Genomic DNA, 19,793 nt, shown 5'->3' with positions numbered 1-19,793 from the left:
TCAAGGACTAAATTGTGAAATAATTATCTGGCCAGCATGACACCATCTTTTGTTTATTTGCCACAGAGTGGAGAAACTTTGTCAATAAGTATGTCGCAGATCTATTTTTCTATCCTATACTTTAGAATTCCCTCTTTAAATGGCTTCTCTCCACCTCCTTTTCCATTACTTCTAAAAATCTACTCGTCTGAGCTAAAATCTTAGTTTTTTTGAAGATCTGTTGAGTTGGAAGTGTCATTTTTATTGTGTTGTGGAGGTGCTGGTGTTGGACTGGAGTGGGTAAAGTCAGATGTCACATGAAACCAAGCTATAGTCCAGGTTTATTTGAAATCACAAGCATTTGAAGCACTGCCCCTTTGTCAGGTGAAGCTTGTGATTTCAAATAAACCTGTTGGACTGTAACCTGGCGCCGTGTGATATTTTTTGATGCACTTTAGATGTGGCATGAATATTTTTCTTCATTAAAGGCACTGCACATTTTGCTACAATTTAGCCACATTTGAGCCACATTCCTGATTTAAATTCTTTAACTCCCACAGGTGAAATTTGAGTCACTGACTTGAATTATATTGACAAAAAGATATCTACAATATTAGAATGTTTAAAGCCAATTTAAACATTTAGAGAAAGTGGTCCTCAATTCCTCAGTGAGGGAAACATTTTTTCTTCAGTTGACCTATTTTACTTAATATAATTGCATTTGAAAAATATTCTTTGAAATATGTTCTTGGAGTTATCAAACAGATTTTAATGCATTCAAATTATATAGTTATTTTAAAATTGGCTTCACACTCCAAATATCTCCTTCCTTCTGGTTTTCAAAGGCAGGTTTTTCTAAACTCACAGTGGAAAAAATGGTAAAAATCCAGGCAGTAATTTTGAGTTTTTTTTTATTGGAAGCATGCTTGTGATTCTTTGCAGCATGGCAGAATAATTAGTAAGAAAGTTGAACAGTGACTTTTTACTTTTGCAGAGCACACAATCGGGTAACAGAGGTAATTGCTGAGGACCTTCTACCCTACAGCGCTTTGGAAACCTTGGATCTGAGCTCAAATTTAATTTCAGAAATCAAAACTTCTTCGTTCCCTATAATGCAACTGAGAAACCTGTGAGTAACAGATCTACACTACTTTTCTTCATGTTAGTGCTCCACAACATTGTGTGCTGAGCTTCAACAGTTTAGTTTAGGAATCACAGGGAGATAGAGTGTGGCAACATTGGTGATACATTGCAAACTAAGGAAGAGAGCTGCTAGCGGTGAACCAGAACATATTGTCCATATGGGACTGCCTTGCATTCTTCAACAAAACCTTGCCATTTTTTAGGGATATCACTTCATTAATCTGTGCTGTGTCCTGACCAAAAGTAATATCAGTTGAAACTTTGAAATTTGCGTTATTTATCTGCACAGAGACATAAGTACGTAGAGTGTGTTATGTCTCTGTGCAGATAAATAACGCAAATTTCAAAATTTCAACTGATATTACTTTTGGTCAGGACACAGCACAGATTAATGAAGTGATCTCCCTAAAAAAAGTACGTAGAGTGTGTTTGTAAAAAAAAATCGATTCATGTATTTTGTGGGAAAAGGCCAATGGCTAGCTGATAATTCAGCTCTTCTATTGATTCTCATGTTATAATCAGCTGCAACTACATCATTGTTTTGTTGCAGAGGAGAAGGGGAAAAGGCATGGAACTCTGGAGAGAGTATGTACCATTTATGTATTCCATTTTAGAGAAAATTCTACTAACATGCCTTTTTTTCAAAGATCCCATATGGTAATAATAAATGTCTTCATTTTACAGCATTCATTTTGTTGTTTTTGAACCTAATTCTTAGAATATCAGCTTGTAGGCATCCAGGACTCTTGTCCAAAATCTGTTCAGCATTTCAGCTCATACAATGAACTTAAATCATAATGTTGCAGTAAAGGTTATTGAATAGAATTTGCAACACAGCAGTGTTTGTTCTGTACTTCAGTGCCCCGCCAATCAATCTGCAAATAATTATTACTGTGATCCTATGTCAAACATTTTAAATGTCAAAATCAATTATTTTGCCTTATGTTTGCTTTTCTTTCTAATGTAATTCATTTTAATCTTTGCTTTCCCCATAGCATTGTAGTCATTAAACATCAGAATTACCCTTATCTGTAGTTTGTGTTTACCATGATGGTGGATTTTCATGTCGTGATATTTCTTTAAAATAACCATCAACACATTCAGAATAACATAAGCATCAATGAGAGTAACTTGAGCTGAATATTACAGAAGAATATTTAAATTAATTTAAATTATTTTGTAGTTGTTGATTTCTTTTTAAACACTTAATAGACTTGAAGGCAGAAGAATAATCCTGATTCATAGCGGTGGATTAAATAGTATTTGTTGAATTGCATGCAAATGTCATTTCAATTATAAACCGAAGTGTAAAACTGTCTGAGCTGCATCATGCAACCCATTCTGATGGGCTCTTTGGAGCCCGGTGTACATTATTCTGTGTCTTACCAGTCAACAGATAGCATATGCAGCCAGAACTCTAAGACGCAAAGGGGTTTTCTTTTCAATTGGTATTTTCTGATGTATGAATATCCTTAATAGGCTGTGCATTAAACGCTCTCCATTCACGTTTTGAAGTTTATGACCTGGAATATACTACAATACATCATTTTTACACAATGCATCCAGCTCAAAATTGTTTGATATACTAATTTACAGTATAGATTTTTCTCTGTAATCTGCTGTAAAATTTGCGAGTCCTGAGGATTCACAACATGTGCTTAGTTAGCTGAATAGATTACATTGATTCTGGAGGCTAGATGTATCGCCAGCAGTTAGGAGTCTTTCTACATAACACAGATAATAATGGGTCTGGTGGCCCTTTCTGGACAAGTAGTTGAAAACTGTATGTCTTGTGTTAATAATTTGTCAGTTTAACTGATGAATCTCCAGGAGTGTCCTTTGCACACACACATACACACACTTAGCTCTGCTGACCTGAACTTGGACTTTCCAGGTTTGTATTATTGGGGTGTTTATCTTTACGGAAAATGTTTGCAGTTCATAGTAGGCAGATGAAATTTCTCCCTGTTTTGAATTTGAATAGCTTAATTTTAAAGCCTTTGAGCATGGTGAAAGAATTTAGTGCTTGCCAGGCATCTAGTTCTCTTAGAGTTAAGTGTAATGCGAGATTTGTTGAAATCTGTCTGAACTTTTAATATTGAGAACTGCAGCTTTGGTGCGAGTGGCGCATGGGATTTATGCTCAAGTTGCTGCTTTTTAAATTCATTATTATTGATTTCAAAAAGGAAGGCAAATATGTTTGCACTGTGAAATCCATTTGGGAACATTTGCATTGCCTTGACTAGACCCAGTGAAGTTCTGTACAATGGAACAGTTTTACACTTGTGTTTGAGATTATAAGATGCTTGTTTATAATAGCATCAGTTTTTATTAAAGTTTTTGATTGCAAGAAATGCTGCTTTTGTGGATATGCCAAGCAACATCTCATGTGGCTGCAGACTTTTTCATTGAACCTTGGCAAACATGGGAAAAGATGTTCAATGCACTGTAAGAAGCAATTTTTTTTTAAATTCGGTATGTCAGGCAAATAGACTACTGAGTTCTGAACCAAGGCAGCAATGCCCAGACTTTTTTTAAGTAGTCTTATTTTGCACTACTTAAGGTAAATAAAAACAGCAGTAGAACATAGTGCCAGTTTGTGTCTTTTATTTGCTGAGTGAACTGTGATGGTTTAAGCCTGGTTAAGTCTTGTGTGTCACTTGTTATATATTAATTTCCTGTTGGAGTAATCCTTGTGGTTATCTCTTAAGTGTGATTGCTCATTTGAGCTGGATTAGTAGCTGCAACTCTCAAAAAGCATAATTGAAGCTGTCCCAGACTCATTTCATAAATGGAATTTACTAACGAGAGAGTGGATATTTTCCCATCAGTGTAGACTGGATTCAGCACCATAGTCATCAGTGAAAGCACATTATGTTGCCTCACTAAGTCATCCAGTCATCAGATGAATATATTTAAAAAGGACAAGCAAATGCATCTTAACCAGTAACTGAAAGTAATCAACTACCTGTCCTGTGACAGCACCAGTTCAATTCATAATAAAAATTGACTACTTTGTCTGTTATTCAGCGCAAAAGGTAAAATGTTATGGCTACAGTTGCAGACTTATCCCAGTAGGAGGTTTCCGGGTTACTCCAACCTCTATTACATTGGAAAGGCATGCAACTCCTAAGACGTACAGGCAGGTTTTGTTACTAAAGCTTTGTTTTTAAATTTTGAAATACAGTATGAATATTTGACTTCCAAAAATTTTTTTAGTAATACAGCTATGTCTTATTTTCAGACACTTGAATAATAATCGAATTACCATCCTAGAACCGGGCTGTTTTGATAATCTGTCCAGCACCTTGCTCGTCCTCAAACTGAACAGAAATAAAATTACTGTCATTCATCCAAAGAGCTTCCACTTGCCTCAGCTTCAATACCTGTGAGTGGTTTTGTGGCTTTCATAGTTCAGAGTCTAGATGCATATTTCATTGACTTTTTGATTAAAAATATTGTTCCTTATGTAACAGCTTTTGAAGGAGATAGAGGCTGGATCATCAAAAAACAACCTTGTGGTTTGTTCTGAGTTGCTTGAGTGCAAGTTGAATTTGTAGCTAACAGGATCAATTATAATATAAACTGAAAACACTGAAGAGTTTAGCAAGTCACCTAGCATCTTTGGAGAGAGAATGCGAGTTAACACTTTCAGTTGATTGTATTTTAACTTAAAGACATTGTCCTGATGGTAGTAACTCTTGTCATGTACAGGTACTGCCTCCGTAATTATGGTTCAGGTTTTCAGCAGCTGCAATATTTATCTTCATCTTGAGTACAAGATGAACCTACAACCAGTTTATCATGGAGTTTACTGTGTAACTTAAAAGCTTCACTTTGCACTTGAAATTTTAGTTAAATTCTATTTTGGGAGGGTATCCAATGAATGGACTTTTAGTGCTGCTTTCTATCAATTGTTCAATTGTGTACAGGTGAAGAAGGAATTGTTGTCTTGTGCTGGATCTGCTCCTGTAGTAATTTTATTCTGGGACTACTGACTAGATTAAAAATTCTCTTCTTGTGTTTTTAAGCATAGAAAAACATTACATTTGGAGCATTTAATAAGGAAGAATTAATACTGGTTTGTTAGATTTATTTATATCAGGTTGAGGGTAACTGGATTGAAAATTGTTCCAGTGCCTGCAGATATTAAATATTTGTTGCGATACGGTACTTTATCTTCCCCATTGTGAATTATAATAAAATGAGAAGTTTATTAGCGCAGGTAGATCTATGTCAGTAATACTTTTGAAGTTATTGCTGAGCGTCATGATGTCTAACAGGAAAGCTGTCTTAGCTAATTAAATCCTCTGCACGCAATGTGAACTATGACCTTTTGGCATGGACAGCATATGTTAGGCCTGTCTCTAAGTACAACTTGTTTATATTTAAAAATCTTGTCACAAGTGGTCTTTATGTCCCTGTTCAGCTGTGTGTAAGAAAACAACTCCCAAGTATGTGGAAAAACAAACAGCCAAATGTAGGTAGGATTTAATTCACTGAATATGGCAATTGTCAGTGCCCAGCTTTGGGGGAGGTGGGGATACTGGTGTGGTGATACCCTGTTGCTAATAATTGCCTCTGTTTTTCTTGTTTCTGCTCCAAAATATTCAAACGTGTGTGGAAACCACATTGCAATTAGAATATCTAGAAGTATCTTCCAAAAGCAAATATATTGCAATATGCATTCATTCTTGCCAGTGGTCAATATGATGGCTTTTTCACTGGTTCTTCATTTTTTTTTTCCCCTTTTATCAAGTTTAATCACCACATTTGATGACTTTGAGTTTTATATTTAAACAGGGAGCTAAAACGTAACAGAATGAGAATTATTGAGAGTCTAACGTTTCACGGCCTCGACTCATTGAAGTCATTGAAACTGCAGCGTAATGGGATTTGCGAACTGAAGGACGGCGCCTTCTGGGGGCTGAATGAAATCACGGAACTGTGAGTCCTTTTGATGACTATGCTGGAGTAATTACTTTTTCCCAGTTGTTGTCTAAATGACATTTGAAATGCTTTAATGCATAACGACAAAATGATAATCTTTCGTCTTCCTCCAGTGAGGTTAATGACAGTCTTATAATTTCTATGCAATCTGGAATAGTTACACATTTTAAACCATTTCTTTCCAACACTGACCAGGACTAAGATACAGATTCAGCCCGTGGAATGTTTGGATGTGGTAATTGACCTGAGAGCATCTGGCAAGGAAGGATAGAATTAGTCACCTGGCTCTCATTTGTGAGGAGTTACCTGAACAGCCTTCCAGAATTTCCTATTAGAGTTTAAAGCCAAACCTACATGATTACTCAGGATGAGAAACTGGATGTCACTGAAACCAAACCACATTAAAGGAAAGTTGGTGGGAACCTCCACCTTAAAATAAAACTCTAGCTGGGATACTCTTGATACCACGAGTGTAAAATTAGAACAGCCTTAGCTTTTAACCAGTAATTGTATAATATCACAGTAGCTCTGTGAAAGTCTTTGTCAGCTCTTGAACTTGGTTTAAAATCTGTTGTCCGATTGCTTTTGAGTCAAAAATGTCTAAAAAGTAGTCTTGCTAAACTGGACGTGGGATCTTATTTCATCTCTGTGTTAGAATATTGGATCTTATTTTACCTCTATGTTAGAATATTATGCAACTAGAACAAGGTGTGCACTATGCAGGGTTGTATCTCAATTCCCCAGGTAAACAAAGATCTTAGATAATTTTATAGATTTTGAAGGAATATTTGAAGAAATCTGGAGTACTGCATGCAGTTTTGGTCCCTTTGCTTGAGGAAGGCTGCCTTGGCACTGAATGCAATTCAGAAAATATTCACTAAATTGATTCTGGCGAAGAAAGTTTTGTCTTACGATGAGAAATTAAAGAGTTTCGGCCTGAACTTGCTAGAGTTTAGAATAAGTTTAATTGATGTATATATGATGCTAAAGAGGATTGATGAAAATGTAGAGCAAATGTTACCCTTTCTGGGGAAATCTCGAACAGCAAGTCATAGTTTTAGGCTAAGGACTGACAGATTTAAAACAGATGAGAGGGAATTGTTTCTCTGTAGGTCACAACTCTATGAAATTCACTACTTCAGAGTAGACACCAGGACACTGAATAAATCTGAGGTGGTGGACAGATTTTTAATTAGTAATGGTTTAAAGTGTTATGGGGAGCAGGCAGGAAAATGGAGTTGAGGCCGAGATGAAGTCAGCCATGATCGTATTGAATGGTTGAGCAGGCTAGAGGGGCTAAGTTGTCTGCTGCTGATTATGAAAGTATGTTGCAGTTTGGTGATACTGGATCTCAAGTCACTATCAAGCAAAAAGTTTTTGTTCGAATCTGATCAGTTTTGGAATTGCTAACCATTTATTTTGCTAAGAATAATGATTCCTGAAGAAGGGCTTATGCCCGAAACGTCGATTCTCCTGTTCCCTGGATGCTGCCTGACCTGCGCTTTTCCAGCAACACATTTCCAGCTAAGAATAATGATATGCATGGAGGCAGCTTAGAAATGTTCCAGTTAGTCTGAAACAATACATCGTTTCTTTTCTCTATTATAGAAATCAGCTGTTTCTTTTTTCCTTTCTAGAGACTTGGAACATAATAACTTAACAGAAGTCACCAAGGGCTGGCTATATGGCCTCAAACTGTTGCAGCATCTCCACCTGAGCCAGAATGCCATCACCAGAGTCAGTGCAGATGCCTGGGAGTTCTGCCAGAAGCTGACTGAATTGTGAGTTTTTTTTCCCTTTTTATCCTCTGGCCCTTCATTTCTGGTGCCTCATTCATCTTAACCGTCACATTCCACCATTAGCGGGCATGCCACTCAATGCCTGAACCATGAGCTTTGAAATTCCCTATCTGAACCCCTCTGCCTTTGCACCTCTCTCTTTGTTTTGTCAGACATTCCTTCAAATCTTCCTCTTTAACCTTTTAGTTACTTGTTCGAATAATTACGAAAATTTTATTTGATAATTGCTCCATTGAAGTTCCTTGGGGCATTATACTGTCTCCAGGACACTGTTTTAAAAGAAATTGATTTTAATACTGCATAACTGAATCCTCAAGAAAAGGCATAATAGCCGGCTTAATAAAATCTGGGAGCATTGCTTATTCTTTGCATTACTGTGTGTATGCAAATGAGTTACTTAATATCATAGATTGAACGCATTTTCATTTGTTGGTAAATCAAATTGGTTGGTTAATTGTGACATAGAAGTGATTGATGCAGCTGTGCTTTGTTCTAACAAAATTTGTTCATACATCTCTCAATAGATTATCATAAGTTCCAATCATTTCATGCCTAGAACACAGCTGAGTCTAATCTACAATGAATTGTTTTTTCTTCAGGACATCAGATTTAAATAAGGAAGCATCAGTTGTTCCTTCTCCAACTATTCTGCTTCTTCATTCATATAGTAGGCAGGAGGCTGGAAGAACTTCATTCATATACTCATTAATTTGATTTGGCCATTTTACATGGAAGTTATCACCTACCAAGTGTGCATTGGAACAGAGCATATGATGCTGTCTGCGATAAAGAATCTACCTGCCAAACATAGCACTGAAATGTCAAAATAAGATTGTTTTTGAATCTGTATAATTTGAAATGGTGTTTTGGATACTGTAATATTACTGTATCCAGAATTGGTTGAAGAATTCCTGTAAATAGGATGGACGAACTGGATCAAATTGATTTATGTTGAAATTTTTGTTTCACTTTTATCCAGAGACATGACCTACAATCAGATGACTCGTTTAGATGAGTCTACTTTTGTCGGCTTGAATTTGCTTGAGAGTTTGTACATGGGAGACAACAGAGTAAGTTATATCGCTGATGGAGTCTTTAGCAGTTTGTCTAACCTGCTGACACTGTAAGTACACAGAATAAAATAGCATTATATGATAAATACAGAAAACTAACTTAACTTCAAGGTTGTGTTAGAGCAAAAGTCTGCCGATGCTGGAATCTGTACTGGAAACAAAAAATACTGGAGAGATCACAGTGGCTGGAGCAGCCAGGGAGAGAGAGAGCAAGCTAGATGACTATTCATCATGTGACATCAGCTCTGATGAAGACTCATCTGGACTCAAAACGTTAGCTTGTTTTCTCGCCATGGATGCTTTCTGACTTGCTGTGATCTCCTGCATTTCTTGCTTTCAGTTTAGAATTGAATCATTTGCTCCCACCCCACTAACTATTCTCTATAAACTTGGTCAGCTTATAAGCTTGAAATTGAGACTGGAAATCATTGCTGGCCAGTGGGTAGCCAATGAGTCACATGTCCTCCATTAGAAACTACAATGCTCCACTGTAATGGGCAGTAAAGCTGTACCTTCTGCGTCACTTTGCATATGTTGGACTACTTTCTGGACTGAGTTTATGTCAAGATGAACAATCAAAAATCCTATTGTAATGAAGTTTTAAACTTGTGACAATGAGTTTGATCAGTTACTATAATGCATGTTTCTTACTTGTACTTCTGGTAGAAAGTGTAGGAGTTGGTACATCTTAGACTGCAAAAACAAAAGAGTGAGGAATTTCTGTACACCAGCACTCATTAGTTATGATCCATCTGGTGTACCCAGCTGTATGAATAGGAATGCAGAGGACGAGCGAAGTTCATGCTGATTACACAAGAGATGAAGTTAACAGGCTGTAGATTGAACTCTAGCTTTATCTTTTCCTGTTTCAGTCTGCACTATCTGCTAGTATATTATAAATGAATCCTCTTTTCTGTTCTCCCACCTGGCCAGGCAACTGCAAGGCAGATATTGTGTCAAAAGTGCTTAAGTGAGCTGAAGTGGGAAAAGGAAAGGTCCAAAAATAAATTGGATGGGGATGAAGTAACTTGGAATTCTTTGTCCTTCGTGTAACCTTTAGTAGTAGAGTGATCATAACTGATCTGCTTTGGTTCAAAGTAACATTAAATGGAAGAACAAAGTAAGTTGTGTTGTTGGGCCTTAGGGGGGAGGCATGTAAAAGGAAATGACTGGCAAGCTTCAGTTCAGGGTCACTGAGTGTATTCATGTTTCGGGGCATTGCTGATTAATGAGGCTCCAACTATTCCTGCCTGACTAGTTGTGAGGAGAAAGGAAAACTAACTGATCAGTGTAAGGGCACAAGCGTGGAATTAATTTGTTTAGTCAAAGTGAAGTTAGAATAAAGTGTGATACATTTATTTTTCCTGCTCAAACTTTTGGACGGATTCATGTAAAGTGTGTATTTTTTGTGCATTGTGGTAAAAATTTGAAAGCTTGCACTCTTCGTCTTTACGTCTGGCCATGTATTACACAAATCAAAGCAATAGAACGTGTTAGGCTGAAACTGTTTCACACCGGTATGAGATTAGAGTGCCATTGACAATCCCTTGTTTATTGAGGTCTTTTTCACGTAAGGTTTACAGAATATAATCCAGAAAATTTAAATTGGAATTCACCAATTACCCCACCATTTCAAACAATACCAAACATGCATCTCCATCCAGGCACTAGTTTCAGAATTCATCTCCAAATTCTGGCAAAAGTTTTAATCAGCGGTGTTCAGGAACTGCCTATTTTACTGGGCTTTCACTTCCATTACAAGTATCTTTAAAACTGTTGATAGAATGATATAATGGTTACACAAAAGAGGTGTCCGCTCACCTTGAGTCCACGCCAGCTCACTGCAAGAGTAATTTCTTTGCCTGTTATCCTTAAACTTTTACTATATTTTTTAATCTTCAAGTGCTTATTAAAAAACCTTTCATGGGTCACAATTACATTTACTACACTTTTTCTAGGCAATTCATCCCTTGTGCAAGGGTAACTCCCTTTTAAGAAGAAATGTAATTTCTTCAGTATCTATCCTTCTTGCAAGAAAAGGCTTTAACTGCTGCAAAAGGTTTTGTTCAAAAATTTGGCTGCTTTGTGAGATGCAGAGGACACTTTTCACTGAGAGGCAATACAAACGTGCAAATCTTTCATATGCAAAGCAGTAGGGATTCCCTTTTGATGACAGATACAGTTCCAAAATGTTTAGTTGTCTTTGCCATTTCTGATGTTAACAAACTTGTTTCTAACATTGTGTGTATTTACCTCAGACACTCAGCATCTGTGATGCTCTTTAATTTAACTCATAGTGGTAATGGTATAATGTTATACCTCTTGTTTCACGTTAAATGAACTGCAAATAAGAAGCAAATTTGTGTACTATAGTCCAATTATCCTCCGGCCCTGTAACTCCTCCTCTGAGATTACACTTGGTCTTGAGTTTTATGGTGGAATGGTAATGTCCCTACCTCTGGGCCAGAAGATCTGGCTCAAATTTTATCTGTCCCAGAGGTGTTTCAGAGCATGTCTGAACAAGTTAATTGACTACATATGGTGTTGACTGTGCACATGCAATACCTCTTTTTTTGAATTGTGATTAATTTTCAAACTTATTTTTCTGTCATATAGTATTGGTATCAGAATTTGGTCTTTTGGTACCATTACATAGAGAGGATATTTTCAGTTGTTTGAGATAAAATCTGGACTGGAGACTGCGAAGTGGGGATCATAAACATGAGAGTCACTGATCAAGCCAATAAAATTTCAGCAGAGTCCTTTTTACTTTGAGTAGTTAAAATGTGGGACTGGTCACCATAAGAAATATTGGAAGTGAATAATAGGTGAATTTAATGCAAAGATAGATAAACAAAAGGGATGCAGGTTGAATGAGATGGAGAGGAGATATGTGTGAAGCATAAGTGCCATCATAGACCAATTGGATTGAATGGCCTGTTTCTTGACTTTTTTTTCCAGAGTCTACCAGTGTGCTGGGTTGCTTGCATTCAGTTTGATGTCTCTTTTGTATTTTCAATTTATGCATGGTACTATATTATTACTGTGGTCTGTGAAAATTGGTAAACTTAGATCATTTGATTGTCCGTCCTATTTATAAAAGTAGAATAACAGCAGTTTTCTTCTTGCAGTGATCTCAGGAATAATGAAATTTCATGGGCCATCGAGGATTCAAATGGTGCTTTTACCGGATTAGCCAAGCTGCGAAAGTTGTATGTACTTGATAAACAAAAATTACTGTGGTTCATGGTGCTTTAATTTTAAATCTGTACTTTTGTACATAATAAAGAACAATACAACACAGGAATAAGTGCTTTAACCCAACAAGCCTGCACCAATTGCTAATCCTTATTTAGACCCGCTATTTATTGCCCATACGCTTTTTCTATCCATCTGTTCACCTCTTGTTCATGTGTCAATCAAGTATGCCTTAAACATTGTTAAATTGCCTGCTTCCACCAATTCCACTGGCAATGCATTCCAGGCATCCACCACTCTGTGTGATACAATTTCCCCACACTTCTCCCCTAAACCTTTCCTCCTCACCTTGAACCTGTCCCGTCTTGTAGTTGACCTTTCCACCCTGGGAAAAAGCCTCTGATTATCCACCTTATCTATGTGTCTCATAATTTTGAACATATCTATCAGGTCATCCCTCAACCTCTATCTTTCCTGGGCGGTAGAGTAGCTCAGTGTTTGGCACTACTGCCTCAGCACCAGGGTCCCAGGTTCAATTCCAGCCTCGGGTGACTGTCTGTGTGGAGTTTGCACATTCTGCTCCTGTCTGTGTGGGTATTCTCCGACAATACAAAGTTATGCAGGTTAGGTGAATTGGCCATGCTAAATTGCCCATAGTGTTCAGGGATGTATAGGTTAGGTGCATGAGTCATGGGTAAATGTGAGGGAATGGGTTTGGATGGGGTACTCTTTGGAGAGTCAGTGTGGACTTGTTGGGTCAAAAGGCCTGTTTCCACACAGTAGAGACTCTAATTCAAAACATTGAGTTTATCCAACCTCTCCTCATACCTAGAACGCTCCAGACCAGGCAGAATTCTGGTAAAATTTCTTGGTACCCTCTCCAAAGCATCTACGTCTTTCTGGTATTGTGGTGACCAGAACTGCGCGCACTATTCCAAATGCGGCCCAACTAAAGTTTTGTACAGCTGTAACATAACTTGCGTACTTGTATATTCGATGCCCCAGCTGATGAAGGCAAGTGTGCAGTATGCCTTCTTGACCACCTTATCCACCTGTGCTGCTAGTTTCAGAGACCCTGTGGACTAGTGCACCCAGATCCCCTCTGTATGTCAGTGCTGCTAAGGGTTCTGCCATTTATTGTGTAATTCACACCTGAATTTGATCTTCCAAAATGCATCACTTCGCATTTAGAGTCGTAGAGCTGCACAGCATGGAAACAGACCATTCAGTCCAATGTTGAAAAATATGATGCTGGAAAACACAGCAGGCCAGGCAGCATCCGAGGAGCAGGAGAATCAACGTTTATGCCCGAAACGTCGATTCTCCTGCTTCTCGGATGCTGCCTGGCCTGCTGTGTTTTTCCAGCATCATATTTTTCAACTCTGGTCTCCAGCATCTGCAGTCCTCACTTTCTCCTCCATTCAGTCTGATGCTGACCAGATATCCTAAATGAATCTAGTCCCATTTGCCAGCATTTGGTTCCTATCTCTCTCAAACCTTCCTATTCATATACCCATCTAGGTGCCTTTTAAATGTTGTAATTGTACAAGCCTCCACCACATCTTCTGGAAGCTCATTTCAAACATGTACCACCCTCTGTGTGACAAAGTTGCCCTTTAGACCTCTTTTAAATCTTTCCCATCTCACCTTAGTTTTGGACTCTCCCACCCTGGAGAAAAGTCCTTGCCTATTTATCCTATCCATGCCCTTCATTATTTTATAAACCTCTATAAGGTCAACCCTCAGCCTCTGTGCTCCAGGGAAAATGGCCCCAGCCTATTCAGCCTCTCCCTGTAGCTCAAACCCTCCAACCCTTGTAAATATTTTCTGAACCCTTTCAAGTTTCACAACATCCTTTCTATAGTTGGGAGGTCAGAATTGCACACAGTGCTCTTAGATCAACTGTGATGTCTAGATACCTGAAACCAAACAGCAGAGGCACTCAGCTGTGCAGGTTTATTTCACCATTTGATTCACTTCCCATGTAGTCACTGTCTTTATCTCTGTTCCTCCTCTTTAAAGTGATGTTCTTTTGATATTTTTCCCCAAAGTTCCAAAATAATGCAACAGCTTATAAAACAATAATTACTGCTCCTAGAATTTGAGGAAATCTGCTCCAACACGTAAAATACCTCAAAAAAGGATCAGCTCTTGCAGCCACGTTTTTTTCCCGCCTTCCACCTTTGTCTGAATTAAACTCCACCTGCCATTTCTCTGCCCAAATCTGCAATCTATCTATATCCATTGTTTCCTTTGACAGTCCTTCTCACTATCTGCAACTCTGCCAATTTTGGTGTCATCCACAAACTTACAAATCAGGCCACCTACATTTTCCTCCAGATCATTTATATATATATTACAAACAATAAATGTTTAAGCACTGATCCCTGTGGAACACTGCTGGTTACTGATCTCCATTCTGAAAAGCACCCTTCCACTGCTACTCTCTCTTTATTCTATGACTAAGCCAATTCTGCATCCATCTAGCCAGCATACCCCGAGTCACATGAGACTTTACTTTTTATACCAGCCTGCCATGAGGTACCTTATCAAGTGCCTTACTAAAGTTTCGGTGGACAACTTCTACTGCCCTTCCCTCATCAATCTTTCTTGTCACCTCCTCAAAAAACTCAATCCAGTTGGTGAGGCATGACCTTCCCCACACAAACCCATGCAGCCTATAACTAACAACTCCATTCGCTTCCAAGTGTGAATAAATCCTGTCTCCCTATCTTCAGCAGCTTCTCCACCACTGATATCAGGCATAAACTTGCCTACTTAGTTGCCACCCTTTCAAATCCATGGCTGCAGTAACCTATTCCCCGATTGCTCATGTTAAGCTAAGTGGCGCATAACTTTAGAAGGACAAAAACTATATCCATCTAACTTGTGTTTTTTGCTGCTACTAATGTGAAACTATGTATAATGTGGTCTTTTAAAGATGACAAGGTCCGAATTCCTGAAGTTAAATATAGGCTGTGGTGTGAGTGGGCTTTATTTGTGTTTTCAAATACCCACCATCATCTTGCTGCTACTTATCTCTGAAATCTCCTCCAGACCCACAACCCTCCGCAGTTTCTGTGCTTCTCTAATTCTGGCCTCTTGTGCGTCCCACTCGTAATTGCTCTATCATTGACTGCTTCGGTTCCAACTTATAGAATCACCACCCTACACCTCTGAGCTGTAACCTTGCTTGTCTCCTTTAAGAGAGTTTATATTACCTACCTACTGCACAGTATCATATGTTGTTTTGCAGTGCTCCTCTGAAGCACCTTGAGACACTTAATTAGTTTAAAAATCATACAACACCAAGTTATAGTCCAACAGGTTTATTTAGAAGCACTAGCTTTTGGAGCACTGCTCCTTCGTCAGGTGGTTGTGGAGTATAAGATCGTAAGACACAGAATTTATATCAAAACTTTACAGTGTGCTGTAACTGAAATTATATATTGAAAAAGACTGGGATTGTTTAAGTCTCTCACCTTTTAGAATGAACATGTTGGTTTCATTTCTTTCGTATGTAAATTGAAGAACTTTCTTAATGTTACATTCTCAAGTGAACTTTAACAATTGGTGTCATGTCGGCCCAGTTAATGCATTAGTTTGGTTAACTTCTGACTGTGGAGGCGAAACAGTTGGATATGAAGTTCCCCTTTGACCAAAATCTGTAAATGTATACTTTATAGCTGGCTCACTGCTGAGATCATGGATGAGAATCTTGAAGAATTTTTATTTTCTTGCTTTTCGCACCTAATCTAGGGATGTTAAAGCCATTTGTGGTCTACACATTATTGCTCTGCCCTAGACTTGATCTTTTGCTCAGGTTTGTTCTTAGTGAAAAACTGACAGTATGTTCAGTGCTTGTCTTTTTCTCAAAAAGCCTATTTGGTACCAGCTGTATTTGGCTACAAGAGCTGATTTTCTGTAAATCCAAGATGCAGTTTCCAATGTTTTTGTTAGACCCACTATCTTGGTTGTCTTCTTCTGCATACGTACTCAGGAATGCATGCGTAATGGCACAAACTGCATAGGGAACTTCAGAACCAAAGTTACAAGAACAATAAAGAGCAGTTAGTGTGGGAGAATATCTAGAAACCTTCTCTTTTGTAATGGTACTAATCCAAGGAGTATGATTTGATAATTACTGTTTCATTCTTTGTAGAATCCTGCAGGGCAGCAAAATAACATCCATCACAAAGAAAGCATTTTCTGGGCTGGAAACACTTGAATACCTGTGAGTATCCACTTCAAAATAGTCCTCCGTTATATAGTCACGTCACCAAAATAAAATTTAAAAGCATGTTCTTCTGCATTTATATTAGATGATAAATTAGTCCTGGGAGTTTCCATTTCTCTTTGCCCTTTGTCAAATAATTCTGTGGATGAAAGATTTCTGTGCCAGGTTTTAACTCCTCATGGTTGCAGCCTAGATCCTATGGTGTGCCAGTTGTTAAGGCAGAATGACACTGATATGTCACTGCTTATTGACCAGGAGGCAGAACATGAGAATTTAGATGCGGATCCGATTTTGTCAGAAAATGTTAATACCTTTTGAGTTTAAGCAGTGACCATTGTTTAATCATCGTTGCCCACTTTAAGTTGCCCCACACAGCAATTGAGAAGGTACTACACCTTGCATTCTCATCCCCTTTAAGATGCGGTACAAGATTGGCACCAGAAAATAATTTAAAGATATTTTGCAATTAAGTGAATAGGTCACACATGTAATCATCCTGATTAAATGTTCACCAGTTCGATGAACTGACTCAACAAGCACTATTTCAAGAGGAGGTGGAAATTCTCTGTGTGTTCTGGTCAAACCCCATTCCCCTAAGCCACCAGAAACCAAATATTAACTAGTCCTTCAGCTCATCAGTTTTTTTTTAAGATTTCTTGCTGTATGTGAAATGGTTGCTGACCTTTTGTGTATAAGTCACTGCACTTTAAAAATGAGCCATTGTGTGTGAAGTGCTTTGATATGTTAAAACTCTGGTATTCCTTTCAACTTCTAGTTTTTAAGCAAGTTTACTTTATCTCTCTTTTAGAGATTTGAGCAACAATGCCATCATGTCTATTCAAGAAAATTCTTTTGCCCAAATGAGCTTGAAAGAACTGTGAGTATTTAAAAGATTCTATTAAATCAATCAGTACAGCATGAAGTAATTTAATTAGAAAGCCTTTTTTTGGATGAATGCATTCCTCGTTCTTGTGTATAGCCTTCTCCACTGAATCCTGAATGATGCCTGCTCATTATTTGAGAGTTGTTGGGTTTGGGAGTGGGGCGAAGAGGGAAGTTAGGAAGGCAGGTGGTCTTTGTACATATCCAAAATCAGGAGTAATGTCAGTAAGTTGGATGACTTTTAGCAAGTGTTTGAGTGGTGAGTGGTTTAATGAGAAATGTTGAGTGGCTAAATAAAAGGGGTTGCTTTTGCTTCCTTATGCAGTTCACCACATGCTGAGGTTCATTTGGAATAATTGCTGTCTTAAGGTTCAGTAGTAAAGGTGGCTGAGTTGGGGTGAGCAGGTGATGGAAGAGGGCAACATATTACACAAGTAATGCAAACCCTATAATTGCCAAGCTGTATTTTAAGAAAGACAGCCTTGGAATCGAACTTGCTGGTTAAAATGTCAACTGAGGTTGGCTTCTCTGTTTCGGGGGATGAGCAAATTCTGGTTTTTGAGTTTTGTTAATGGGATTTGAGCTTAAGAATGCTTAAATGTCCTTAATTAATCCACTTATTTTAAGAGGATTAAGGCCTCCATTAAATAGACCTATTATTTCAAGGCGCCAGCAATTTTAGCAATAGGTTGCCACAAGTGGGTTGACCTGAGTGACTTGCTGGTGAGTTCCACCACTTGAGCCAATTTTGCTGCTTTCATTGAAATCCGTTTCTGTATCCTCACTCTGTTTTCCTGCCTTGATTTGATATCCGTAGGTATCTTGTATGCAACAAAATAAATTAATGGGAAGCAGCTTGTGTTTTGTTACACAAGTCTGTTGTTTGTTGTTATTAGTACAAGTGTTGGACACATGCTCACTCAAAAATGTATTATTCAAATTGACTAACACCGCCTTGATGCATTGAGGACTTGGCTATAAACAATGTTCTTTTTGCAGTTTACCCTGTGCCAATATGAAGACTAATTTAAAAAGAGGATTGCAGTCTGCTGTCAGTGATATTGCTGGGAGGGTCCTTTTGTTTTCAATCCATAAACAAAATGCTCCTGTTAGAGCATTGCTAATGCTGTGCAGTGTGCTTATCACTTATCTACTACTAAATTGCCAGTTACTGTCATACATATGCATAACATCACATGTTGTGCCACTTATCTTGGGTTCAGTCCCCTCTTTGTTGAAGAGTAATGTCTAAATTAAATGCAGTCCAAGCCCTGACAACAATTATTCCTCTGTCACAAAACCACTTTCTCGTCACCTTGTGATGAGTTAGTTATTTTCTCAAAAGCCTCCTGTAATTCACTGCCTCGCATCCAACTCTTCACTGTTACACATTTCTGAAGGATGTATATTTTTATTTGCTCTCTGCAGGGGCCTGAACACGTCCAGTCTTCTGTGTGACTGTCAGCTGAAGTGGCTGCCTCCATTTCTGGTGGAAAAACAGTTTCAGCACATGGTCACTGCCAACTGTGCTCACCCTGTATGGCTGGCAGGGAAAAGCATCTTTAATGTTGATGCAGAGGACTACATTTGTGGTTTGTATAATTCATGTTTATTATGGCTTAATTCATAGCTCAAAGTCCTAGCAAGTGCCTGTCTGCCTCAGCTTGTTTTGTGATCTAGTTTTCTCTTACTCTTTGCTGAATCTGCAAAGTTAAATGAATGTGTCAATAATTGGAAGGTGCAAATTGAGCTGAATAACTGCTGGTGCTTATGATGTAACTTGTTACAGACATTGGATTGAAAATAAAAGACATTAGACGTCAGCTGTTTGTTTGAATTAACTAAGTATGGGAAACATATTGACATTATCTCGTTTATTCTTAAAACTACATTAAAACTACAGCTCGTAGAATAAAATGGGTAGTAGCAACCTGGGTACAAAATTGGCCATGTAATAGAAACAGGCTATAGGTGAATGGATAGTTTTCAGGCTGACAAAAGGTTTTTTTAGATTAGATTCCCTACAGTGTGGAAACAGGCCCTTCAACCCAACAATCCACACCAACCCTCTGAAGAGTCATCCACCTAGCCCCATTCCCCTACATTTACACCTGACTACCTAACACTATGGGCAATTTAGCATGGCCGTTTCACCTGACCAGCACATCTTTGGATTGTGGGAGGAAACCGGAGCACCGGGAGGAAGCCAACGCAGACACTGGGAGAATGTGCAAATTCCCCACACAGTCGCCCAAGGTGGGAATCAAACCCGGGTCCCTGGCACTGTGAGGCAGCAGTGCTAACCACTGTGCCACCCTTTGTAGTGAATGTCTCTGGGGTTAGTGCTGAAATCTTTTTCCTGGTATATTTGAATGATCTAGAACTTGGTATGCAGGGGACAACTTCAGGTCTTGAGGATGATGCAAAATTTGGAGGCAGCATAAACGGAAGAAGGCGGTGAATAATTCCAAGAGGACATAAGCAAGTTGTTGGAATGGACTGAAAGATGGCAGTTAAAATTCAATGCAGAGA

At 38.4% G+C, this 19,793-nt stretch overlaps 1 protein-coding gene across 2 annotated transcripts in view; it reads left to right on the top strand.

Annotated features, from left to right (window-relative positions):
* lrig2 (leucine-rich repeats and immunoglobulin-like domains 2) overlaps window positions 1-19,793 on the top strand; it is a 78,034-nt gene that overhangs the window by 38,099 nt on the left and 20,142 nt on the right. For both annotated transcript variants that reach the window (XM_043716349.1, XM_043716348.1), the window contains exons 4-12: window positions 974-1,108; window positions 4,367-4,510; window positions 5,926-6,069; window positions 7,710-7,853; window positions 8,851-8,994; window positions 12,076-12,156; window positions 16,305-16,376; window positions 17,188-17,256; window positions 18,690-18,853. In XM_043716349.1, the coding sequence (XP_043572284.1) occupies window positions 974-1,108; window positions 4,367-4,510; window positions 5,926-6,069; window positions 7,710-7,853; window positions 8,851-8,994; window positions 12,076-12,156; window positions 16,305-16,376; window positions 17,188-17,256; window positions 18,690-18,853 (1,097 nt within the window). The remainder of the gene's footprint in view (window positions 1-973; window positions 1,109-4,366; window positions 4,511-5,925; window positions 6,070-7,709; window positions 7,854-8,850; window positions 8,995-12,075; window positions 12,157-16,304; window positions 16,377-17,187; window positions 17,257-18,689; window positions 18,854-19,793) is intronic.

Source organism: Chiloscyllium plagiosum, chromosome 26 (assembly GCF_004010195.1).
Source record: "Chiloscyllium plagiosum isolate BGI_BamShark_2017 chromosome 26, ASM401019v2, whole genome shotgun sequence".
Taxonomy (NCBI): Eukaryota; Metazoa; Chordata; class Chondrichthyes; order Orectolobiformes; family Hemiscylliidae; genus Chiloscyllium; species Chiloscyllium plagiosum.
The sequence above is the reverse complement of the archived record's forward strand: the minus strand, read 5'-3'. Positions and strand labels throughout refer to the sequence as shown.